This window comes from Procambarus clarkii, chromosome 91, assembly GCF_040958095.1.
Source record: "Procambarus clarkii isolate CNS0578487 chromosome 91, FALCON_Pclarkii_2.0, whole genome shotgun sequence".
NCBI lineage: Eukaryota > Metazoa > Arthropoda > Malacostraca > Decapoda > Cambaridae > Procambarus > Procambarus clarkii.
The window spans coordinates 14,010,369-14,037,858 of record NC_091240.1 but is presented as its reverse complement, the minus strand read 5'-3'; the positions used below and the strand labels follow the sequence as shown (position 1 = coordinate 14,037,858).

Below are 27,490 nucleotides of genomic sequence, written 5' to 3'. Positions count from 1 at the left end.
TGCCAATATTGCACGTAATTACCTCGGGCACCGCACTACACAATATTGCACCGAATCCCAGCGAACACTTCGCTCTACAATATTGCACTGAATCACGCCGAGCACCGCACTACACGATATTGCACTTAATCGCTTAATCACAGCGAGCACCGCACTGCACAATATTGCACTTAGTCACTCTTGAGCACCGCACAGGACGTATAACGTCACAATCGTCACACAGGGGAATTATATACAGGGATTACGCCACTTCACCACCCCTGTCAAACATACTTAACAAGGGGTCGGATCCCGCTGGGGATGCCAATTATGTTACAGCCCTCTCGGGACGCAACGGGGTTCTTACTCTGATGTTGTTAGAGGAAGTTGTATCCGACCCCAAGCCAGTAGTGGCTTTCAAGGGATGTGATCCGTGACGCAAGTAACTTAAAGGGGAAGGGAAATAAAGTCAAGAACTTAATATAATATATTGACCACCACCAATAAATAATATATAAAAAGATTACACGGGGGGAGGGGTATTAACACTGTACACAAACGTCTTCTCCTGAAGACTCTGGATCCAGGCTCTCGGTGCTAAGTCTTCGGTGCTTTCGTGGCCTCACAACGAATCCTTTGAGAAGCTGAGCCTACCCTGGCCACAGGTCAGCCAAAACACAGGTCCACTGGGGGCACCGCCGTGGAGGCCGTCAACCACAAGTCCAGCAGGTCTGCTGGCAGGTTCCGGATCAGCAACGCTGGTCAGGCCACTCCACGGGCGATACTAGGGTAGCGCCCTAGTCAGGAGCCTCGTGTGATACCACAAATCACTCTCCTGTCCTCAAAACCCCAGTGGATGATCGTCTCCAGCAGTCGGTCCCGGGTAATCCTTCTACTGCCACTCCACTGGCAGGGTAACACCACAGTGTTCTTCCGGGGGACGACTTCACAGCTGCTGCAGCAAAGCACAAGGTATGGAGACGGCTGCCTTGGGTAGACTGACTCAACTTCCATCACAGCAGTCCCAAGTCGACTCTGTAAGCAGACACGTCATCAATAACAGGGACACTAAAACACCTCACTTACAGGCTCAGACACAAACGCCCGACATATCCACTCCATAGATGGCGTTGTAGTCTGAGCACCACCTCACCAGAGGTCAGCAGCGGCGGTGTTGTGTGCTGAACAGGACTGGAAACTGGCCCTTGTGGCCAGTACACCTTGTCCTCACCAGGTGTCGTCGTCCATTTGGTGGGGGTTTCGGGAGCCGACCCACAGATGGCGCGGTTGTCACTGCTCCGTGCTCGGACGCTGGATCCGGGTTCGTAACAAAGATCCTAGTGTCATCTGCAAAGGATGATACAGTGCTATAGGTTGTGTTCTTGTCTATGTCCGATATGAGGATGAGAAAAAGTACTGGAGCAAGCACAGTACCCTGGGGGACTGAGCTCTTCACGGTTGATGGGCTGGATTTTATTTTGTTGACTATTACACATTGGGTTCTGTTGGTCAGGAAATTGTAGATCCATCTGCCTATTTTTCCGGTAATTCCTTTTGAACACATTTTATGTGCAATAACACCATGGTCACATTTATCAAAAGCTTTTGCGAAATCTGTGTAAATTACATCAGCGTTTTGTTTGTCTTCCAAAGCATCTAATGCCATATCATAGTGGTCCAGCAACTGCGATAGGCAAGAGCGCCCTGTTCTGAAACCATGTTGTCCGGGGTTATGGAGATGCTGTGATTCCATGTATTTTGTGATCTTACTTCTTAGCACTCTCTCAAAAATTTTTATGATGTGCGATGTTAGTGCTATCGGTCTGTAATTTTTTGCCTCTGCCTTATTTCCTCCTTTATGAAGTGGTGCTATCTCTGTTGTTTTTAGTATATCAGGAATAACGCCAGTATGTAGGCTTTGTCTCCACAAAATGTGGAGGGCCTGCGATAGTGGTTTTTTACAGTTCTTCATGAATATGGAGTTCCAAGAATCCGGGCCTGGTGCAGAGTGCATAGGCATACTGTTTATGGCTTCTTCAAAATCCAGTGGGGATAGGGTGACGTCCGATATATGATTTGATGTTGGTATCATATCCATGAAAAATTCATTTGGGTTATCAATCTTTAGTGTGTTTAATGGCTCGCTGAAAACAGAGTCGTACTGCTTCCTCAGTAGCTCGCTCATTTCTTTGTTGTCATCGGTGAAAGTTCCATCTCCCTTTCGCAGGGGCCCGATACTAGATGTGGTTTTTTATCTTGATTTTGCATAGGAGAAAAAATATTTCAGATTTCTCTCTATTTCACTGATGGCCTTTTGCTCTCTTTGCCTCTCCAGGGTTTTGTATGATTCTTGTAGCTTCCGTTCAATTGTTTCTATTTCTCTACCTAACCTACACACAGAAATAACATCACATGAGACCAGAAGGCATGGCAGGATGTGCACCTTTGAAGAGCAGAGGTGCAACAGGTACTCTGAGAGAGAGCTCTATCAACATCAGAGGCCCGAGACTGTTCAACACGCTTCCACTACACATAAGGGGCATAACTGGCCGACCCCTCACAGTGTTTAAGAGAGAACTTGACAAACACCTCTAAAGGATACCTGATCAACCAGGCTGTGACTCATATGTCAGGCTGCGAGCAGCCGCATCCGACAGCCTGGTTGACCAGTCCAGCAACGAAGAGGCCAGGTCGACGACCGGGCTGCAGGGTCGCTAAGCCCCGGAATCACCTCAAGGTAACCTCAAGGTAAGGTGCCACACATGCTACTATCATCAGACACAGGAAGAATGCAAGGTTTCTTTGGCCAGGGAACTTTGTAAGTGTATTAGTTAATTTCTTCTCAAATGGAGTCTAATTTTATGGATATCAAGGCAAGCTCGTTTATCTGATTGGATTTGAAGCTCAAGGGAGTGGCAGAAAATTGAGAAGCTTTAGCTGAGTGGGGTGGTATCAAGGTAAGTTGAGTCATGGCAGGAATATGGTGACAAAATTGTAATAAGCCTCACCAAGTATTTAGAAATTTCATGTTTCTAGGATGCTGCCTGGTTCTAGCTACCTGGATGGCTCCACCCAATTCAATCCACACACCAGGCCCTTGGAAGTCATTATAAGCCTACCTGAGACCAAAAGTCAAAATCCTCTAAAGAGGTGCAGAGAGCTGGAGGATAATTTTATCCTCAGTTTCCAACCTAGTGCTTTAAACTCGCACTGTATCTTGTGCTACATTTCCCCAATATATGTGCCTAAGACATGCAACCTCACCATTGTAATCACTACTATCAATTTGTATCATAGTTATGTTGAATACTAATTTTGCTACAATGTACCTATTAATAAACCTCAAATTATGCTACAATGTACAGTACCTAATATAATCCTCAAATTTTACTACAATGTACCTACTAATTTTCTTCAAATTTTGCTACAAATTACCTACTTAAAATTATCTGTTAGATTAAGGATCTGCTTGAAACGCTGTGTGTTAGTGCCTTTGCAAGAATGTAAAAAACATCAATGCTATGTACTCTCATAAGCCCCCATTACTAGATTTCTTTAGACTATACAGACCTTTGTTTTCGAATTTAATCCATTCCTAGAGACTGTTCGTAATCCGGAAATTCTATGCAAAGATATGCAACTCACCTATGCACAAGCGGCCAAGAAGAAGGAAAAAATAGGAGACACAATAAAGGAAGTCAAACACTGCAGCAACCAAGATAAAACAAACATTAGGCTGGAAGTGAGAAAAGAACTGGCATCTAACCCAAAGTTGGTGAAAACACATTTGATCGAAGTAAGTCCCTGATAATTTTTGGTTGCAAAGAAAAGGAGATAACATCTAGGTCAGAAAGAGTTGTAGAAGAAGCAAAAGTTGTTGATAAAATTGTTGGCCTCATGGAAGGTCTTACTACCATTGAGAATGTCTGCGACTACAGGAGGATTGGAAAATACGTAAAAGGGAAAGATTGACCTTTGAGGATCACCCTAAATGGTGCCAAACAGATGGAAGAAGTACTAAGGAATGCTAGAAAATTACAAAGTGATGAGGAAGGGAAAGTATGGTTGCTAAGACGAGATCTTTCAAAAGACAGACAGAGAGAAGCTTAAATAAACCTCATCGAGGCAAACCGGCTAAATGAGAGCAGGAATGAAGAAGAAATCAATTATTTTTTCTACAAAGTGATAAGGGTAGGCAGGCCAGTAAAGTGGTACATAAAGGCAAACCAACAAAATCACTAGAGAAAAGGGTAGTGAAGAATAAGGAGAGGGGGAACATGGTCCTGAAAATTGCATACACCAACATAAATGGAGTGAGATCAAAGATACTGGAGTTAAGTGATGTAATGCAGACAGCATTACATCATGTAACAGTTGTAGACACCAGACATTGTTGCACTTACAGAGACAAAACTTGAGGATGACATTTTAAATGAGGTTATATTCCCAAGGGGCTACTCAGTCTGGAGACCGGACAGAAAAATTAGGAAAGGTGGTGGCATTGCTGTGCTGGTGAAAGAACACCTAAAGGTAAATGAAATAATGATTGCCAATCCACGAGACGTTGACATAATAGCACTAGAGATCTGCAATCTGGATGTTCATAAGTTCGCTGCTCTTGCTGCTGTTTTGGGGAACATGTCCTGGGCTGACATTTGGGCATGGGGTTTTTGGTGGTCGAACAGGGTCCTGGCTGCACGCTACCTCGTGAACTTTCCTGGGCCTAATCGGGGCTTGTGTCGCTTTGGGTCGGCAGCTGCAGCCTTTCTCGACTTCGAGTTGAGGTGTGGAGCACCGACCGCCTCCAGGGCAAGTCCCCTTTTTTCCTTAGTCTTTGGTGAAGTACCTCCGGGGGAACTGTAGTGGTTCCCCCCCCAGAAAACCAGCGTTGAATGTAATGAAACTCCATTTTCTGGGCGAGTCCCGGAGGCTCCCCAGCAATCCTCCCTCCCTCCCTCCGGTCGACAGTTTCGCGTATTTTGACATCCAGCCTTGGAACTGGAGGTGTGGCGCGAGGGTCTGGGACTCACCCCTTTCCCCCCTATCGGGGAGGGGGAAGTTGCGCAGACATGCGGCGTGGCTCGAGTGATGTAATGCTTGTTTGCTTGTTTTCTCTTGGGGGAATTCTGTCCATTTGTTTCGTTATTTTCATTGGTTTTACCAGAATTGGGTTTTTTTTTGAGGCACTTACCTTTCTGGGTGCCTGTCCCGGTTGATGGCAGATATAGAATGTTCCGAACTCACATGTGCATTTCTATAGGCCATTGCTCATCGTGCCTCTCTGAGGGAGCTAGGTTTTGACCATGGTACCCGGTAGGTCAGAACTCCACCCAAATCGACTGATGCCAAAAGTTAGGACTATCCCTATCAACCTGGCTTGTTCCGGGGAGCCTCTGGGACTCACCCAGAAAATGGCGTTTCATTATATTCAACGCTGGTTTATTTCATCTTTCTTTTGTCTGTATAGTTTCATCCTACCTTTCTAGTGGCTATTTCTTCAGAAGGTATGGTCTTGAGTACTCTGCTTCTTACGTCTCTGTAAGGGGACCAGGTTTTGCCCACAAATCACTAGTAGAGTTTTAAGATTTGCAACAGCCTGATGTGATTTGAATTGGGTGGAACTAACCAAGCACAAAGTAATAAAGAGCCCTGAAGGACCCACCAGACGGAAATTTTTTATTCCATTCAACACAGGGTTTTTGGGCAATTTTGAGTCCAGTAAAAGCACTTTAAAATTTTCTTAAAAAAATATAAATATTTTTCAAATATGATTTACTTTCAGAAGCACAAATCCAGTGAAAATAGTGAACAAATGTGATCAGTTGAAAATTATTAAATTACTATACAAAGTCTATCAGAATTTAGTAGTGAATCAGCAAATACTTATGTGAATCTGAATCAAATTGGAATTTTGCATAGGCAATCCAATAGGGAAACATGTACGTTGTTTGGGGATCTTGGAGATCTTTGTAATGACAAGGGTTGGATTTTGTAGATTGTACTGTTTTCTATTATATTTTTTACATTTTTATTTTTTATTTTTTATTTTTTGTCTATTCCTTTGACAGGAGTGCTGTTCGCCGTTTTGTTTACGAAAACCAAGGTCTAATGAAACGCATGTATGGCAACCAGCGCCACTACAATGTATTGAGATCAGAATTACTAAATGATTTATACGAAGAAATGTTCGATGAGATGCCGAAGCGACACCACCAGTACCGACACCCATCACCACCTAGCGCTCGGACAGCCAGGTACCAAAATCCATCCCGCTCAAATACTTTAAACTCCAAAAGCTCCAAGTTAGCTTTAAAGGAAAGAGATGAGCTCAATTCCCGGGCAATGAAAGTGACCATGGAGCCAGATTATGGTGACTTGAAACAGCAAGCACCCACCACTGAAAGAATAAAGCCCAATTCAAAATTTTCAAAAGCACAGACAAAAGGGACTTCTTCAGGAGCAAACAACAGAATGAATGGTTCAGCAACTAGGACTCCAACTACTACAGCAAAGACCACCAGAACAACCATCGGACAGACTCCTACCTCTGGGGAAACAAGTGACCCTTCAACTACAGTTACAGAAGAGGCTTTAACCACTTCAAGTAAGACCTTAACACATAATGATGGTGCTGGGGATATCTCTTACTGTTGTTGTTGTTGAAGTAGTAGTAGCAGGGATTTAGTCTTCTGGTGAATGGATAATGATAATGCTCCCTAATTAAGAATATGGGTTCAAACTTCATTTGCTTCTCCTCCAGTAAATTGCTTTTTATATCTTTAAAACAATTTTTAATCTAATGCTTTAATTAAACTATGATTAACCTATATTTTGAACTACTGCTTTTAAATTTTGTTATCACTAAAGCATGGATAGAGACATTTAACTATTTCTAATTCTTTAAGGTTAGTGAGGCACTTTCAACTTTTAATCTTATAATATTCTACTCACAATTTCTGGTTCCTTGCGAGGTAAAATCATAGAAGAATGAAAGCTTGTATGGTTACTGTATGCAAAATGTAGGCTTCAAATGCTGTACTGTACTGTATATAAGATTTTAACCTAGTTCCTCTCTATGCAAACTAATAAAACAAAAGATTTGTACAAATTTCAGCCCATCCTCCTGTTTAGGTAGTACAGTATTTATAGTAATGATGAGGACCATCGTACATATATTGACTTAAAAAGGCAGTTAGAGAGTAGGAATTGGTGCTATTGAATTTGAACAAACTGGAAAAGATTTTGTAGTGATTTTGCAAAGAAAACTTAAACAAGCCTAACCTTCATAGGCCTAATACATTTATCTGAGGCCTATTATAGTACATATTCTGTATGTGCTATACTAGTCCTAGGAATATTAAAGTTTGTATTTTTAGCTTTATTTTCTGGGGAGGAGCCCTGTCGGCTCCCCGAAGCTATCCAGGCTGATATGGCATTATTAGCTTTCTGGCATCAGTCAAAATGCATGGAGTTCTTCCCTACCGAGGACCACGAGCCAGAACCTGGCCCCTTCAGAGAGGCACGAGGAGCAATTCCCTATAGAAACCCCCGTGTGGTTGGGAGCATTCTATGTCTGCCATCTACCGGGTCTGGCACTCAAGAGAGGTAGGCGCCCCAAAACAAACTCCACTTCTGGTGAAAATATTGCTACCAAAAGCCAAATGAGTGGACAGAACTCCCCAAACAAAAATTAGCAAATGAGCATGATGTCATCACATTGCCGCACCGTTGTCTGCGCAACTTTCCCCCCTCTCTTCCCAGAAGGGGGAAGGGGGGAGCCCCAGACCCTTGTGCCAGCCATCCAACCATCAGTTCTTGGCTGATGTGATATTGGCAGGTTATGTGCCTCTGGCTCCTGCTTTGGTTTCAATTTCTGTGCCTTGTGGCATGGGCTGTTTCTAAAAGTGGTGTGTGAGCCAGGAGTAATATTGTACAGTACTCAGGCTGCATGCACCTAGGGTTTCCTTCACTAGGTGCCCTGTAAGTACTGCCCGTGGGGCTTGGGGGCCACCTTCCACAAGTTGCCTTGGGATCTACCTCCGCTGTGTATTTTACTGCTCAGTACTTGGCCGCCCTTGGAGTCAGCTGGGGGTTTCTGTTGCCCTTGTTTGCCTCTGGGTAGGAGGTAGTTTTCGTCACCGGTAGGGGCGCATGATACTGCACAGCTAGTTATCACCCCTTATAGCGGCCCGTTCTGTTCTGTCTAAATACGTTGTCCTCTTGCGGGTTTTTCTTTTGTTTTTGTTTTTCTGCCTGGTGGGGGAGGGGGTTTGTTTTTGGTTGGTTGCCCCCTCTCTATCTTTGGGGTCTTTCGATAGATATTTTCGTGTTCTTGGGGGTACTTCCTGCTAGGCCCCGTGAGTGGACACTTCCCGAAGGTTCAGGGTTTAGAAGTTTGCTTGGTAGTTTTGGATGCCGGTTCGCAGTACCCTGCCTGGGCTTACCTTAGCGTGTTACCAAGGCAAACATATGGCCCGGGGAAACCCCGTAGGGGCTCCGTGGTTTGATGGATGTGACCCTTGAATCACATCCATCAAGAAGCCTCTCGCTTCATGTGAGGTTGATGGTTGTTCTGTCCCCTTGTCTCAGGGTGACATTCACCAGTTGTGCCTCCGCCATGCTGCCTGTAGGGTCGGTGATTATATTGCCCCGGAGTAGTGCGTTGTTTGTTGTTTGTATGTGCTCCAGTTCACCCAAGCTACTGATCATGATATGAGGGTGCAGGTTGGTCACTTCCCCGGATGCCCCGAGACAGCCCCGTTTTGGTTTTAGGGACCTGGACCTGAGGGTGGGCGTCGCTTTGACTTTAGTTCCGTCCGCCCCACCATGTCCTTTTCCTTCTGTTGATTATCCGGTTCTTCCCCCCCCCCCTGCTTCCGACTCTGAAACGTCTGGGGTTTTCGAGTCGGGGCAGGGTCTAGTTGGAGCTGAGATTCGGGTGGTTCTCAGAGGATTCCCCTTCCGAGGTGGCGGCGGAGGCATTCGAGCCTGGTTCTCCAGCCGGAGCTTCTGGGTCTGGCCAATGGGCCCTCGTTGTTCCTGCTTTTTCGGCTGCTCCTGCCTTTTCTTTAGAGGCAGGGGGTTTGGAGGACAGCTTGGCCCTGGATCTTTGGGGTGAGGTTCCCGGGAAGGGGGGGTTGACTTGGGGGGCCTTGGGCCTCGTTGGACTCCCCCTGGGTTTTTCTACCCTCTGAGCGGGGCTTTGTGTTACAAGGAGTGGGGTTCTCTTTTGCTCCTTCCTCGTACGAATTGGATTTAGCGTCTACCCCTCTTTGGGTTCAGTTCCGTAACCCCGTCGGTTCCGCCCTTCCCGAGGTTTTCAGCTTCTTGCGTCCCATCCCATGTGGTGCGGGAAGCCTTTGAGGCTTACCTCCTGCGTGACCCAGATTATGCTTTCCTGATGGTTCTGCATTTCTTCGTGTATGGATCTTCATGTTCTTTCTGGATTTGTTATAACGTTCTGGAGTCATCCTAGTTTCACTTGGGCATGGTCGAAATGACCTTGTCTCTCAGGTGGGTTCCTACCTGTTTCCGGTCCCGAAACGAGACTGTGCGGACCTCCGATTCATTCTGAACTTGTCCCCGTCTGAACACGTGGGTTTATTGCCCCTCCTTTCGGATGACTATTGTCCCTGGTCAATCTTCTGTTGGAGTCGAATGCTTGGATGGTGTCCCTGGACCTCAGGGATGCGTATTGGTTTGTCCCAATTCATCCGGGGTTCAGGGACTGGCTCGGTTTTGTTGTGGGACATCAGGGTTTCCGCTTCTGTTGCCTTCCTTTTGGTCTGGTGCCTCGCGTTTCTCACACGCCTTATTCAGGTCGTACAGCCTGCTTACGTCTGTTAGGTGTTCGGGTTCTTTCCTACCTCAACGACTGGCTGGTTTGGGTTCCCGGCCAGTCCGTGTATCTGCTCGCCAGGAATTTGGGTCTTCCCAGTTCGCCGGGTTCAGGTTCTTAGTGACCTAGTGGCAGTCCCATCTGGTTCCCTCTCAGGTTCGGTCTTGGCTGGGTCTTGTGTGGGACGCTCTGACCGCTTCCCTGTCTCTTCCTCCGTCGGCTCTGCTTTGCATGCGTTCCGACCTTCGTCTGTTTCTGAAGGGCCCCAGGGTCACGAGGCGATTGCCCGAAGCTATGTGCGGGAGCCTGAACTTTGCCATAATGGGCTAACTGCTGGGTGGGGTGTGGCTTCATCGGCTGTTCTGGTTCTTCAGGGTCAACCCCTTCAGGCAGGACTAGGCAAGGTGGTGTTACCTATACTGTCCCTCTTTTCCCCGGTTCAGCTGTTGCTCCAGGTCCTGGCTCGCTTGGAGACTTCCCAGGGAAGAGTTGTCCTTCTGGCTCCTTGGTGGCCGGCCCAGCCTTGGTTTCAAGCACTGCTTGCTCGGTGTCCAAACTTGAGGGGTAGGGGGTCTTCCAGCAACTCTGCGTCTTTCAGTGGATCGGTCCAGGCTGGTACGTGGCTGGTTCGTTCTTCTCCTCGAGTCTTTGTGTCTGGAGTTTCTGACTCGGTCGATCTTCACTTGTATGGGGCACAGGTAGCTTCGTTGTTGGTTTCCCACCCGCATGCTTCATCTCGGCAGCAGTATGAACTTTCCTGGCAGTCCTTCCGGTTTTTCCAATCACTGTGCAGGTGTCCTTTGATCTCTTGAGAGGGTTGTTTTGTCCTTCCTTTCATGGTTGTTCCAGGACCGTCATCTTGTGCTGAATACTGTCACCTTGTATTGTGCGTTGCTGGTGAAGCCGCTGCAGCTTGTGTTGAGTATTGATGTTACTTCTGTTCCATTCCGCAAGCTGTCCTGTGCGTTTTCATCTCCAGCATGCTCTTGCACCGCCTGAGCCATCCTGGTCTTTGGTCTGGGTGCTCCTTTTTCTCTCACCTCATCGGTTTGTTGTGGTCCCTTTGGTTCCGTTTTGTTTTTCTATGGCTCTTTTCTGTGGGGAACCCCTACGCCAGTGCCTTGGCGTCTACCCAAGCCTTCGCTCAATGTGTTCATGGACGCAACGTCTCTTGGCTGGGGCTTTGTGATCAGTGCTTACCAGGCCGGCCAGGGGCGGTGGGGATCACTCTCCTGTCGGGCCCGCAGCATCGTGTGGGAGTTCGCTGCTGTGAGGATGTTGATTCAGAGGGTTCTGGTTGATCGAGGTTTGATGATCCGGCTCTATTCGGACTGCTCCCAATGGTGGTTCATTGCCTGAACTGCAGGGGTTCAATGTGGTCCTTGTTTTTTTGGGCTGGTCACTTCGGGTGACTCGTTTGCTGTGTTCTCGGGGTTTGGCTTTCCTGCCCATTCACTTTCGGGGGGTGGGGGAGGTGTCCAAAATCCTGGCGGGCAGCCTGTCACATTTCACTTCCCTGTCCACGGAATGGATTGTTGATGTCGACTTGTTTAGTTGGCTCTGCCAAACTGTTTAGCCTCAGCGTGGTCGAGACGTTTCATGAATTATGTGGCGCCCTTCCCCGACTGCAAGGCCGTCAGGGTCGATGCCTTCAGGCAGGACTGGTCAAGGTGGGGTTATCTGTACCTCTTCCTCATGGTTCCCCTGTTGCTCCAGGTCCTGGCTCGCTTGGAGACTTATCAAGGGAGAGTAGTCCTGTTGGTCCCTTGGTAGCCAGCCCAGCCTTGGTTTCAAGTAATTACCTAAGTGTAATTACCTAAGTGTAGTTACAGGATGAGAGCTACGCTCGTGGTGTCCCGTCTTCCCAGCACTCTTTGTCATATAACGCTTTGAAACTACTGATGGTCTTGGCCTCCACCACCTTCTTCCCTAACTTGTTCCAACCATCTACCACTCTGTTTGCGAAAGTGAATTTTCTTAGTGAATTTTCAAGTGCTGCTTGCTTGGTGCCCACACCCAGGGGTCTTCCCGTGGCCAAGCCTCTTTCAGCAGATTGGGCCAGTCTGTTATGTAGCTGGTTCGATTTTCTCCTCAAGTCTTTGTGTATGGTCATTCTGACGCAAGTCATCACCATTTGTATGATGAGCAGGTGGCTTTGATGATGGTGTTCCACCTGCATGCTTTGTCTTGGCGGCAGTATGAAGTTTCCTGGCGGTCCTTTCATTATTTTTGTCCCGTTGGTTTTCTTCAGTTTCAGATCTGGTTGTCATATCCTTCCTTTCTTGGTTGTTTCAGGACCGTCATCTTATGCCGAATACTGTCGCCTCGTATCGTGCGGCGCTGGCGGAGCCGCTTCAGCTTGCATTCTGGATGGATGTTACTGCAAGCTGTTTTGTGCTTTGTTTCACCTCCAGCCTGCTCATGCGCTTCCTGAGCCATCCTGGTCATTGGACCGGGATGATTTTCCCTATGATTTTCTTTTTTGTCTCTTCTCCTTGGTTTGTTGTGGCCCCTTTCAGTTCAATATTTTTTTTCGAAGGCTAATTTCCTGTTGACATTGGCATCATGTGTTGTGTCCGGTTGTGGCTCTTTGCTGTTATCTGCGTGCCACGGGCTCGGTAGCCGGGGACGCTTTTTTGGTTGTCCTGGTTTCACTTCTTCCCTGTTCCAGGGCGCGGGGTCTACCAGGTTATCTGCAGGATTATTCTGTTCAGCCAGCCGGCGGTCTATCCTTGTGCCCATGACATTCGTAAGTTTTCTGCATTAATTGGCTGCCGTCTTCGCTAATATGTCTTGGGCTGACATTCAGGCATGGGGTTTTTGGAGGTCGAACAGGGTCCTGGCCGCTCGCTACCTAGTTAATGTACCTGGCCCTAGTCGGGCGTGACGCATTAGATCGGCGGTTGCAGCCAGTTGTCTCGACTTCGAATTGAGGAGCAAGTGGCGACCGCATCCCAGGTAAGTCCCTCTTTTTTATCTTTAAGTAAATCCGTAAAGCCGAAGAGGCTCCCGCCAGAAAACCAGCGTTGAATGTAATGAAATGCCATTTTTTGAATGAGACTCGGAGGCTCCCCGGCAACCCTACTTCCCTCTGGTCGGCAGTTTTTGCAGTTTTGATATGCAGCCTCTGAACTGGTAGTGGATAGCCGGTGTGGAGGCTCTGGAGCTCTCCCTTCCCCCTCCTGGAGAGAGGCGGGGAGCTGCGCAGACAGCGGCATGATAACGGTTGTGACGTCATGCTCATTTGCTTGTTTTTAGTTTGGGGAGTTCTGTCCAACATTTCAGCTTTCAGTGGCAATTTTTAACCAGATAGGGTTTGTTTTGGGGTGCCTACCTTTCTGGGTGCCTGACCCGGTTGATGGCAGACATAGAGTAGTTCCAACCACACGGGGGTTTCTATAGGCCATTACTCCTTGTGCCTCTTTGAGGACCAAGTCTGGTTCGTGGTCCCCGGTAGGCCTATGAACTCCATTTGCCTGACTGATGCCACAGTCTGATATATTCATATCAGCCCAGATAGCTCTGGTGAGCCTCCAGGCTTCACCCAGAAAATGGCGTTTCATTACAGTCAACGCTGTTTTTTCTTTTTTTTAATTCACTGGATTGATTGGGGAAAAAATTTGTCTTATAGGAGAGAAGATTTTCCAATTACACTCCTGTTGTTATTTCATGTACAGTGATACCTCGGTACTCAAACTTAATTATTTCCAGAAGGCAGTTCGATTGCTGATATGTTCGAGTACCAAATAATTTTTCCCATGAGGAATAATGTAAATTGGATTAATCCATTCCAGACCCAGAAAAGATACACTATTAAAAGCATTTTTACTTTAATTTACCTCCAAAGTTTGTAAGCCTAGCATTCATAAATCATACAGAAAGCCTAAACACAATATATAGATGAAATAAATGAAAATTTATTTTAACTTTACCAGTACTTAGGAGAGTTGATGACATATGTGGAAGGTGGTGAGGAGGAGAGATGTTACTGTTTGGCAGGGAATACACCTGTTCAATGATATTTGTTTTTACCTGCATTTTAAACTGTTTCTAAAGTGAGACACAGCATTGTCATTCAACAGGTTTATAACACGGTTTGCCACATCTAGGGACATCCTCCCTTCCCTCCTCCTCTGAAGACAATTCTTCAGCTGCCGTGTGTTGTGACCTGCGTTTGTATGGTTGAGTGCCAGGCAAACAGTCGACTACTGAGTGTTTTTTTCTCAAATAAGGTGTTCGAGTGCCGAATTGTTCCAGTTCTGAGTCGTTCAAGTGCCAAGGTATCACTGTATTGAACTCTCAATCTACCTGTATGTACCATTCTCAAAATTCTTATTTTCTGCTTTGTTTATGGTACTCAGTATATTGGTTGATAAATATATGTTTGGCTTATGTATTGAACTGTAAACAAAATTCTTTTCTAAGATGGCATAAAATGCTATTTATCTGTAAGTGATCTTGATTATTTTATTGGCAGATAGTCAATGGGTTGAAGAAACGGTGGACACAGTAGCTTTGCCTACAAGAGAATACCTGTCAGTGGTTGAAGAAGAAACTCAACCCACTGTCCTTCCTTCTGAGCCCAGGGAAGTTGATCCATTTGAAGTGGACATGTGGACAACACTTGTGGATTCATCTACAGATGCTGCCGACTCGTCTTACTCCACCCCTTACAGCAACTCTGGGTCGTCAGAGACGTACAGCAGCTATACATCTGTAACTGTACCTGAGGTATGCTTGTATTTTCTCCTGAAGGTTCCTTGATGACAATATTTCCTCTTGTTGGAGACAATGTTACAGGGAAAAGAGAGAAGCCTGCTGTTTCCGGACAGTGGCCCCAATTCCTGTTATTATGGGGGAAAAGTAGGAGAACGCCTCTTCTCTTCCCACACGCTCCTCTAATCCCCCTATCAAAGTCAACACTTAACCCCATGTGCACCAGAGAAACACACAGGGACCTTAGCAACTCCTCCCCGAGGGAGTTGCCTGACATTCACACTGTCCCTGGAGAGTGGTAAAGTAGAACATGAGGTGCTAAGAAGATGAGTACCCATAGCAATCACAGTCATGGCAAACAGGCCACACTGTTCCATAAAACAATTGGGGTAGTCACTTTTTGTCCAGTGCCAAAGGAATTGACTTCTCCAACATCCAACACTTCTAATGTAACCCTCAAGCAATTTGAGGCTATGATCCCCAATATCTTCAACCTTGAATTTTCTTTACTTAGTTATTAATGTACAGTATTACTATTAAAGGCTTCCATATAGGTCAAAGCATGGCATACATTAAATAGAGGCATAACAGAAACAGTGTTTCAAATTAATAACATTGCTGAGAAAAGTATACACATACAAAATAATAACATTCCCGTTCTAGCCTCATTCCATGTCAAAAGTAAACAGCCACTCTCGGTCCTCAACAAATCAATGTTGCTCTACTCGAACAATTCAAATAGCCATGTTTTTATTTTAACACATTAATTTGTTTCACAAGGAATTAAGAAGCTTCATAATCAAGCATAACTCTACCACATAATATTCAATAGTAAATAATCATTTAACAGTGCTAGGCTATCACTCCGAATCATTGCTGTGCTCAATATTATGGTGTGCATATTGTTGATTCAATTATTATGTTCATCAAACAGTGAACAAATAATTTGTCGGTTATTACACTATATACACAGGTTATATATAAGTATCTGCATGTTTTGTTCACCATAACGAACCACTAAGTTGGTATTATGAGTTAAAAAGCAACAAGAAGTGACTGCCACACACCAGCCAGCTACTCGCTGCCACTCACTCCCTCAGCACCTCACTCGCCCACATTCTCCTCCCACCATACTGTTAAGCTTTTTTTTCACTATATACAGACGTTATATATAAGTATCTATATTCGTGTTCACCATAACGAACTACTAATTTGGTATGCTGAGTGGCAGTGGCAGCCCGCCACTGGCTGCTACTTTCTCCCTCCCTCACCTCACCTGACGCGCCACCATTCTCCTCCCACCATACTGTTTTTGCTTTTATATACAGATGATATATATAAGTATCTGCATGTTTTGTTCATAGCAAACAACTAAGCTGGTATAGTGAGTCCAGACAGTAAAAGGTGGTCACTCAAAGTCAGCAGACAATGCTACCTCTCTCTCCCCACTAAGATTACTCCTCCCACTACAGCGCTAATTATCACAACAATCCTGCTAATATCAGAATCCTGGTCATTTTTATCACAGTCGGGTCTTCTGTAATAATATCATCGCTAAATAATAGCATGAACATGTATATTATGGCATTTTTAGGCGATGCTGTGGTCACAAGCTGAACAGCAGTGCTGTGAGCTCATGCTGCGTGCATTAGGCTTGGTGGCTCACTTAATACTGAGGCCCCTCACACACGGGAATTTGGCCCACGATTTTTTTTTAAATGTCGTCTGTTTACAAGAGCCCTGATGAAGGTGAGGTGAACCCTGTGTATCCGCGGGCCGTTTAAATCTTGCGTAGTACTCTAATACATCATATGATGGGATGCACATTTTATAGCAAGTCACTCAACACATCATATGATGGGTTGTGCAACGTAAGGGTTAAGAAGACCTGGACAAAATAAGTATATGGAGCTCCACTTGGCAAATAGAATTTAATGTGAATATATGCCATGTTATGGAATGTGGAATTGGAGAACATAGAACTCACGCAACCTATAAATTTTGTGAGAAATCTTTAAAGAATTCTGACAAAGAAAGGGATCTAGGGGTAGTTCTAGATAGAAAACTGTCACCTGAGGACCACATTAAGAACATTGTGCGAGGAACCTATGCTACCCTTATGGAGCCGGTCGGCCGAGCGGACAGCACGCTGGACTTGTGATCCTGTGGTCCTGGGTTCGATCCCAGGCGCCGGCGAGAAACAATGGGCAGAGTTTCTTTCACCCTATGCTCCTGTTACCTAGCAGTAAAATAGGTACCTGGGTGTTAGTCAGCTGTCACAGGCTGCTTCCTGGGGGTGGAGGCCTGGTCGAGGACCGGGCCGCGGGGACACTAAAAAGCCCCGAAATCATCTCAAGATAACCTCAAGATACCCTTTCTGAGTTTAGAATTGTTTTTAAATACATGGATGGCAAAATACTAAAGAAATTGTTCACAACTTTTGTTAGACCAAAGCTGGAATATGCAGCGGTTGTATGGTGCTCATATCTTAAGAAGCACATCATCAAACTGGAAAAGGTGCAAAGACATGCCGCTAAGTGGCTCCCAGAACTGAAGGACAAGAGCTACAAGAAGAGGTTAGAGGCATTAAATATGCAAAAAGTAGAAGATAGAAGAAAAAGTGGCGTATGATCACTACGTACAAAATAGTAACAGGAATCGATAAAATTGATAGGGAAGAATTCCTGAGAACCGGAACTTCAAGAACAAGTGGTCATAGATTTCAACTAGCGAAACAAAGCTGCCAGAAATACAAAAAATTTCACTTTTGTAAACAGTGGTAGATGGTTGGAACAAGTTAGGTGAGAAGGTGGTGGAGGCAAAACCGTCAGTAATTTCAAAGCGTTGTGACAAAGGGTGCTGGGGAAGATGGGACACCATGAGCGTAGCTCTCATCCTGTAACTACACTTAGGTAATTACAAATGTAGATACTTGTATATAATGTGAGCATATAGTGTAATAACAGCACAAACAATATGGTGGAGGAGGAATCTTAGTGAGGGAGGGAGGCAGCTTCAGCTGACTGTGTGTGACAACCTCTATTGCTGTCTGAACTCACCATACCAACTTGGTTGTACAGTTATGGAAATAAAACATGTAGATACTTATATATAATGTCTGTATAAGGTAAATAAAAGCAAAATTAGTATGGTGGGAGGAGTGTTAGCGAGTGAGGTGAAGTGAGGGAGGGAAGGAGGTGGCATTTGCTGGCTGGTGTGTGGCAGCCACTCATCATTGGTATGACACCATACCAACTTAGTGGTTTGTTATGGTGAACAAAACATGCAGATACTTATACATAACCTGTGTATGTGTAGTGTAATAACAGCAGAAATATTTGTTTATTGTTTTATGAACATAATTTATTGAATCACTAATATGCACACCACAATTTTAAGTATAGCGATGATTCACACATTTTATTATATAAATATATCACACTACACACTATTGAATAATATTATTGGCAAAAAACTAAGGAAAAATCAGACATTGAAATAATTAGGTAATAATATCTTTGTGGCAACTCCTGCCTGACAGCTCTAGTGAAACTGACTGCCTCGGATGATTGCTCTGTCAACACCTTAATTTTGCCATACTTCCTCGCCCTATTTCAGCCAAAATGTGATTTTCGATACGTCACCTATGATTTTCTTTCCCCTGTGGTCAGAGAACACAAATGACCACTTTTGTAAGAGGATTTTTTTATTATTTCTTGCACCTGGGCGTGTTGCAGGCAATAATCACAAGAGCAGCCCATGGGTTAATGTCTCTCCAGATTGGCAAATTAAATAATCGCAGCAATCACTGGACTTGCTTACTTGCAACAATGTAACATACTACAAGTCAAGATGCTGCAGACTAACAGAGCAGACTCGCAGATCGAGGTAACCGCTCTCGCCCCACATTCAAACTCTCCAACCCTGCCCACATTCCAGCTCCATGCACTTGCCCTGCATTGGAGCTGCATGCTCTCACTGCATTCAATCTCTACCCTCTCACTCCACAACCGAGTTCTATGCTCTCTACCCACATCCGAGCTCTCTTCCCATAAGTGTTTATGGATCTCAAAGGCCTGGGATGTTCCACAAGGCTTGATCATTACCAGGGTTTAGCATCAGAAAGTTTCTGAGTGGCCCACCAGAAAGAGGCATTTCATTACATACAAGTATGATTTTTATTTTGCTCATCTATCAGTGTTTTAATTTCAGTATAGGGTGAGCTAGAAATATTAATGTTTATTATTTTTCCAATATTTGATACAGTACTATATTCTACTGTAGTATATGATTTACTGTATGCTATTGGCCAATTAACTGTATGAATATTGTTGGACCCCCCAAATCTCTCATTCTATACCATTATGCTGTATGGAACAGTTTCAAGGTCTTAATACAGTTTTGTAAATATTAAACCAACCAATCACCACTTTATCTGGTCCATAAATTTTATGGTTTTGTCACTATTAAAAAAAAAAAGAAGTAAATGTGATGAAATTATTTATGTTATGGTAGTATATGTTGACAAAATCTTTGAGTGGATTTGCCCATACTAAGAGGAAAGCCCTCATGCCTGCGGTTTTTGTGTTTTAAATATGCTTAATGGGAAATGCAGTACTCATGAAAATCTAATTTTTTTTTTTTTTTTTTTTTTTTTTTTACAGACATCTACCTTAGAACCCTCAACCTCACGTTCAGACTTGCTGTTTGATAACCTGGAAAGTGATGATGGCCAGTTTAGTGAGGGATTCATATCCACTCCACTGGACCAGGATGATTTGACAACACTTACACTTAGTGATAGGGTTGTCCAGGATATGAAGAGTAACAACAAAGAAGCTGATTTCACAAAAGATGAGATTGACCTTGGAATTGAGGCAGCACTCTGTGAAGATGTCGGTGGAAAACATACTGAAGAAGCAGCAAGTATGTTGGATAAAGGAGCAGTGGTTACAGAAAGTGGAAATTTAAAGGTTGAAGTGCGTGAACAGGTCGTTGATGAGTTGACGGTTGAAGGGAATGTAAGAGAAGAGGTCAAGACTGAACCACCATCAGAGCCTTTCAAGATGAAGAGGCCAATTCGTGGAATGTGAGTACAGTACTGTGTAAGAAGTGATGAATAACATGAAACTGAAGCAGAGATACATGGGGTTCAAGGAGAGATTCATGAGGTTCAGGGGAAGGTGCACAGATTTCAAGGGAAGGTATTTGAGGTTCACAGGGTTCAAGGGGAGGTACACGAGATTCAAGGGGACAGAGATACATCAGGTTCAAGGGGAGGTACATGAAGTTCAAGAGGAAGTACATGATGTTTAACCCTCAAACCGCTAGGGGCCCAAATGGAATTCACACCCACAGGCGCAACAAAAAAAAAAATAAAAAAAATTCTTTCTTCTTATAGAAGCGTTCATCTTTGTTCCCTGATCACGGAAAAAATAACAAAAAATCGTAGGTGGCATATTTTAGCCGCAATAGGATAGGGAAGTGTGGCAAAAAGGGGCGTTGGCAGAGCCTTCGCCAGATGAGGTCTACTCCACCCGAGCTGTCAGACGGCAGTTGCCACAAATATATTACAGTATTACCTAATTATTTCAATGTCTCTGATTGATTTTTTCTTAGTTTTTTGCAGTAATATTATTCCATACAGTGAATTGTGGTACTGTATATTTATATAATAAAATGTGTGAACCATCGCTGTACTCAAAATTATGGTGTGCATATTAGTGATTCAATTATTATGTTTATAAAACTATAAACAAATAGTTTTGCTCTTGTTACACTATATACACAGGTTATATATAAGTATCTGCATGTTTTGTTCACCATCACGAACTACTAAGTTGGTCTTGTGAGTCAAAAAGCAACGAGGAGCGACCGCCACACACCAGCAAGCCACTCACTGCCACTCCCTCCCTCAACACCACCTCACTCGCCCTTATTCTCCTCCCACAATACTGTTTTTGCATTTATTCACTATACACAGACGTTATATATACGTATTTACATGTTTTAATCACCATAACTGTACATCTAAGCTTGTATGGTGAGTAAAGGCACAAAGACGTAGCTACTCAGAGTCAGCTGATCAGCGGCCGCCCTCAAGGCCACCCAGAAAACCAGGGTTGAATGTAATGAAATGCCAATTTCTGGGTGAGCCCCAGAGGCTCCCTGATACCATCCCTCTCCCAGGATGTTACTTTTAACATTACTCTTGGATACTGTGTCCCACTGGATCATTACACTACACTAGTCACTTACCTTCTCTGACTTCTCTGACAGATATTTTGGATGGCATTCAACACAACTCATTTAATTTTTTCATTTTATTGTTGTCAAAATCATTTATATATTAAATGCCAGTTTAGTTAACTCTGATTCTAGATATAAATTGTTATTTAACCTAAATTTAAATACATGTCAGTTGGCCAGTTGTCAACCTTGACAAAAAGCTCTGTAATTAGTATAATGCTGGCATCACTTCACTGTTACTAAAAAAAAATGTTCTATATGTATTCTTGCAGTTATCTTCACACATAAATGACATAAGTGTATTACCCAACAGAAATGCTTGTCCTGTTAAAGAAGAGTTTGTCGCACCATACTGGGCCAACAACACTCGTGGCGAGACTCTTGCCTTACTCAACCTGTACCCTTTTGAGCAATATGTCCAGTGGGAGCGCTGCATGTGCGTAGTCAGTGTTTTTATTTGTAATAGTAAACATTCTATCAACCTGATGTTGCTGGGGCATTCCTCCTATCTCCTAATTATTGCCAATTATTTTATAAATTAAGCAAAGGTAAAGATTTGTCACAAAATCGTGTTGACTGTCCTGCAAGGAAAGTTAACCATATCAGGTAATTAAAAAGAGAAATTTAACCTACATTGTTTACTAATTAGAATGCTTCAGATACATAGTGGAAACTTTTTCAAAAGACTTTCTAAGGAAACTAACTTTTCCAAGGGGAGCCCCTTTGGCCGCCTAGAGCTATAGGACTGATATTGGCTGTTAGTCTGGGGCGTCAGTCATAGGAAGTTCTTGCCTACTGAGAACCATGAGCTAGAACCTGGTTCTCTCAGAGAGGAGCAGGGAGCAATGTTCTATGAAAACTCCACTCTTTGAGAGAGTATTAATGTCTGCCATAGACTGGGGGCTAGGCACCCAGAAAGGTAGGCACCCCCAAAACAGACCCCAACTAGTAGAAAAGTGCAACCCATGACCGAACAGTGCCCAAGAACTCCCCCCAAGAAAAACAAGGTAACAAGCAAATCGTCATCAACACGACGAGCCGCTTGTTCGCGCAGACACCCCTCCCTACCCGAGGAGGGGGAGGCCCCCTCCTTACCGAGCCGGCTGCTAGACCATCAGTTCGTCGATTGAAGGTGGCTGGAGCTGAAGTCTACTTTGGCTGTCATTTCCTGTCAGGATTTTGCCACTAGTGGCACACCTGCAATGTGTGTTTGGGCATTGGCCAGGAGTACCAGTAGTTCGGGCTGCATGCGCTTAGGGTTATCTTCCCTAGACGCCCTGTAAGTACATTCCTTGGGCCTCAGGGTTATCTTTCCTGGAGCTTTCGGGTTCTCACTCTCGTAGGGGTTGCTGCTACTTGACATCAGCCTTGCCCTTGGGGTCAGCAGTGCTCTTGGTGCTTTTGTGTGGCCTTGGGTAGTGTGTGTTTGTATTTTGTATTCGTATTTATATTATATATACAAGAGATCTTACATTCTTGTACAGTCACTATCACCAATAGCATTTTTGGCAAGTCCTTAATCCTGTTTCCTGGAATATGACCCCATTTAACAACCAGATACCCATTTTACTGTTGGGTAAACAGAGGCTGCAATTAAGGATTGTCGGGGACCTCCCAGTCCCCCTCCTGGGGGGGGGGAGGGCTACACTACCGAGCGGTGTGTCGGGTTGATGACGATTTGCTTGTTACTTAGTTTTTCTTGGGGGAGGGGGGGGGGTTTCTTGAGCTCTGTTCAGTCTTGGGTTGCAATTTTCTACCAGTTGGGGTCTGTTTTGGGATGCCTACCTTTCTAGGTGCCTAACGATCGATGGTAGACATAATATGCTCTCAGAGTGGAGTTTTCATAGGCCATTGCTCTCCTGCACCTCTCTGAGGGAAACCAGGTTCTGGCTCGTGGTTTCCTGTAGGCAAGAACTTTGTATGACTGAAGCATCAGACTATTATAGCTAATATCATTCTGATTGCTCCAGGAAGCCTCTGTAGCTCACCCAGAAAATGGCGTTTCATTACATTCAACACTGGGGTTTTTCCATGGATATGAAAACCAATAAGAAATAGGAAATATTTCCAGTTCTTTATTTCTGGTGGCTCCCTGAAGCTATGTCACCAATGTAGATTCTCAGTATTTTGCCACATCAGTCATAGGAGCCTTGTTGGCCTACTGGAAGCTAGAGCCAGAACCTGGACCCCACCTTGAAGAGGCACAGAGAGCAGGGGACTGCCTGCTCTCTGGCTCCGGCTGCGATCTACGTACCTTGCCCTGTCCTAACTTCGCCTGTCCCATCTTACCTTCCTCTACCCTTCTACACATTCGCACTTGCCTCCTTCACATCTTTTACCCCCTGCCCTTCGTCTCTTGCCTTCGTCCCTCGCTTTCTTTGCTGCGGTGACGCTTTGCGTTCGCCTTCTGTTTTCTTTATTCCCATCTTACGTTCTTTTCCTCTTGTTTATTTTGCCTTTATCCTCGCCCATCTTGACAGTGTCATTATTTTCTTGACTTGGCACGTCGTGACCGCTGATGTGTTGTTGTGCATTGTCATATACGCATCTTTCTACATTACCACTCGTGCAGTCATCGGGAGGATATACCTTCATGCAAGCTGCACGTATTGCGAAGAAGAGGAGAAAGTGAATAGTACAAAATTCTACTATATAATTGCTTAGTATGTTAATGTTTGTACTATGGTGCACATAGTTACTAAAAGTACTATCTAAATGGGAGGATGGGCTGCATTTGGGCTTGTTTCCCAGGACTGGTGCTTCAGGTAACTGGTGGTGGCTGTACCAGCTCTTCCCTGGTGCAGCATCCTCCTCTTATCTTTCTTGGTAAGAATATTTTCCTTCTCTGTTGCTAGTTAGCTTCTGGGAACCACTAAGGGGCTTTCCCCAGAAAACCAGCATTAAATGTAATGAAGTGTTCCATTCTGTATGAACCCCCCTACCAGGTGTATCTGTTTGTTGCCCATCACTTCAGAATGATGGGCAACTGGCTGCAGGACGCTGGTTTGACCAGCTCTCTGGTGGCTTGGCCACCAGTGAGCTTGGCTCTGGGATGGATGTTTCATACCCAGATTCATATGAGCCATTTCATTTTAATTGATTCTTTTGCAGTATCTGTTCACCATTTCAGTACAGTGTACTTAATTTTCATCAACTAAGTAGTTGTCTGCATTATCTCATTCCGCTTCCTGGGGGTCTTCTTGGGTGAGGGCTGATTGTAACAATGCCCTGCTCCCTGTGCTTTTTTGAGGAGGGCCAGATTCTGGCTCTGGCCTCCAGTAGGCCAACAAGACTCCTATGACTGATGTGGCTAAGTACCGGGAAGCTTTATTGGCAACATAGCTCCAGGGAGCAACCGGAACTCGCCCAGAAAGGGGTCTTTCATTACTTTCAATTCTGCTCTTTTCACCTAATATACTAGCATTCATTGTTATATATTTGATGTATAACCCTATACACCCAATATATTAACATTCATATTTTAATTATTACTAAAACAATTAAAATGCAAAGGATTAGTATGTTCATACTCTGTTAAAAATAGTATTATGAAAAGATTGCTGGTTCCTGCTCTATAAAGATCTTGGAAGATAGAACCCAATATATTCTAAAAGTACAAGAGGTATTGAGGTTAACTAGTCTAGAAATGTAGGAGGCAGAGAGCCGTAGAATATGACACATTACCATGTGCTGTAGATTGTTTTCAGAATAAATTTTATACTCTAGATTAAATCTGACAGTAATCAGTTCTTTTAAAGGGCCATGAAAATTAGCAGGAATTGGACGCTTTCCCTTTATTCAACCTTATTGTGAAGATTGCTTGATGCTCCTCAGTGTAAAACTTGTATTTTTCTATAATGCACTGTTCATATAATTTTATACTTAGTGTAAGAAGTACAGTAAGTAAGTAGTAAGTTTACTGTAGGTATGAGCACCGTCAGATGTACTGCCGTGCCGGGTGTCGGTGTGAGCAGCAGTATCGCCTTCACAAATTGCTGGCATTTGACCCCACCAATGAATGCCGTGGAATATTCAGGTATGCAGTTCTGTACAGTATTTTAATACACTTTTCTTACAAATTTTATTTAGAATTTTTAAATAGCAACACTGTTCATTTTGTATTTAATCATAATTTGTCTTTTCTGGGGAAAGCCCCTTGTGGCTTTTTGAAGCTATAATGCTGATACAGTGCCAAACTACTAGATGCCATCAGTCGCAGAGTCCTTTCAGGCCTACTGATGACCATGAGCCAGAACCTGGTCCCCTCTAAAGTGGCATGGAGAGCAGTGGCACTATGATAAAATTGTCAGTGATTTTTAATTATGTCCACCACCATCGAGGAAAGCGCCCACAAAGTCAGCGAGACAAAACAGACTACTGTTGGATATAAGGAAATATCGATGCCTTAAACTCGCCAAAGGAACTCCGCCCCCCCCCCCAGCAATGTAAACAAACAATAGAAAATTTATGAAACTAGCACTAACTCATTTACCCTCCACCCTCCAACCCTTCCCCTCCTTGTTTAGGGGGGAGGAGGGATGCAGAATGGATCAGTTGGTTGCCCCATCCTCAGTTCCTGCTGATGGTAGACAGTGTGTAGTGCCCTCTTTTTTGCTCTGGCTTTCATGTTCTGCTTCAGCTAAGTTGGGGCTTTTTGTCTTTGTGGCTGTTCCAACACTTGTTTGTGCTGTGTGTGCCTGGAGTATAGTGTGCTTGGAGCTGCATGTGCACAGGGTTTTCTTTCCTGAGTGCTCCCTAGAGCTATCAGGGCATGCTTCCCTGGAATGTTCAGGGTTTGTTTCCTGAGATGACTTCCTCGTTTGTGGTGATCCTCTCACTAGTAAGTCTGTTTTCTGGGGGAGTCCCTTCGGCTCTCTGGAGCTTACTAGGCTGATATGCTAATGTCAGACTTTGGCATCAGTCATATGTATGGAGTTCTGTGGGCCTACCGGGGACCACGAGCCAGAACCTGGCCCCCCCTCAGAGAGGCATGGGGAGCAATGGCCTATTGAAACCCCCATGTGGTTGGAAGCATTCTATATCTGCCAGTGACCAGTTTAGGCACCCGGAAAGGTAAGCATCCCAAAACAAACCCTTATTCTGGTGAAAAGTTTGCTACCAAAATCCGAACAAGTGCATAGAACTCGCCTAAAAGAAACGAGCAAATGAGCATGACGTTCTAACTGCTTTCTGCAGTTACCTTCATTCTTATGTTCACTTGTAGTACATGCAGGTATTTGTTATAGGGGAATTATCAGAGGAAAGCACCAAGCTATTAAGATTATATAGGACTTGGAAGGGGTCAGGATAAGGATTTGGATATTTATTATAATACATGGTCTTTGAAGGAAGTTTTATATTTGCTGTTTATTGTTGTATTGTAATGAAATATTTTTCTTTCAGTGATTGGTTCCGGTTCCCCTCGTGCTGTGTGTGCAAGTGTTATGATCTCCCTCAGGATCTGTTTACCATGCCTAAACAAAGACGACCACGACTCAATCAGGTGCGATTTACAGTTTGTTCCACAGTTATTCTATCTGCTCTCAAGATGCATAGCAATGCCACTTTTCTACTATCAAAATATAATGACGACTTACATTCAGAAAAGAATTCTACCTTTTAACCCTTTAACTGTGAGGCCTATAAATATGACATCCCCCCAGTGCGCAGGAAATGAAACCTTGGGAAAAAATTATTTTTTCTTCGGAAAGTGTCAAAAACCCCTCCCTGTATATGGGTATAGCAACGCAAGTTCGAAATTGTACTTACTTTGGCTGCTATGGGGTCCGAAAGGTGGGCCGTGACGTCATAATTCCCCGTGCGCCAGAGCAGTATGCTCCCGGGGCCGGTGGGGCGCGCGAGTTGCCGCGAATATATTTTTGCACATTTTTTGCGCTCGGTTCCAAATACATTTGGAACATTTGAAGTTCCAAATACATTTACAAAGAATGAGTAAGCAAGCTTCCTGAGGGGGCCATTTGAGGGGGCCATGGTTTGGCTGGGGGTGCATCATTTGTTGTGTCGTGGTGGTTCTTCACTGCCACAGGTAGCAGGTTGTCACCTTCTCTCTGCACCTCTCATTTAGGGCCCAGATTCTGGCTTTGGTCCTTGGTAGGCCAAACAGAATTATTTGCAACTGATAAGAGCTTTTAGTATGAAACAATCTCAGGAAGATAGCTTCAGGAACCCACTGGGGCTCCTCCTGAAATTGGCGTTTCATTACATTCTACATTTCAGACATCCCTGTTTACAGGAGTTGTAGCTGATGTGTGGAAAAAGGCTAACAGTTCCAATCTACAAAAGTGGAAGCAGGGAAGACCCCCTCAATTATAGACCTGTATCATTGACAAGTGTAATAGTGAAAGTATTGGAAAAACTAATCAAAACTAAATGGGTAGAACACCTAGAGAGAAATGATATAATATCAGACACAGTATGGTTTTCGATCTGGAAGATCCTGTGTATCGAATTTACTTAGTTTCTATGATCGAGCAACAGAGATATTACAGGAAAGAGATGGTTGGGTTGACTGCATCTATCTGGACCTAAAAAAGGCTTTCGACAGAGTTCCACATAAGAGGTTGTTCTGGAAACTGGAAAATATTGGAGGAGTGACAGGTACGCTTCTAACATGGATGAAAAATTTTCTGACTGATAGAAAAATGAGGGCTGTGATCAGAGGCAATGTATCGGACTGGAGAAATGTCA

At 44.4% G+C, this 27,490-nt stretch overlaps 1 protein-coding gene across 1 annotated transcript in view; it reads left to right on the top strand.

Moving 5' to 3' along the window:
- Window positions 1-27,490, top strand: part of spz4 (Spaetzle domain-containing protein 4) — a 64,769-nt gene that overhangs the window by 35,075 nt on the left and 2,204 nt on the right. The window contains exons 3-8 of the mRNA XM_045768092.2: window positions 6,048-6,583; window positions 14,295-14,548; window positions 19,198-19,622; window positions 21,096-21,218; window positions 24,708-24,818; window positions 26,186-26,285. Coding sequence (XP_045624048.1) covers window positions 6,048-6,583; window positions 14,295-14,548; window positions 19,198-19,622; window positions 21,096-21,218; window positions 24,708-24,818; window positions 26,186-26,285 — 1,549 coding nt within the window. The remainder of the gene's footprint in view (window positions 1-6,047; window positions 6,584-14,294; window positions 14,549-19,197; window positions 19,623-21,095; window positions 21,219-24,707; window positions 24,819-26,185; window positions 26,286-27,490) is intronic.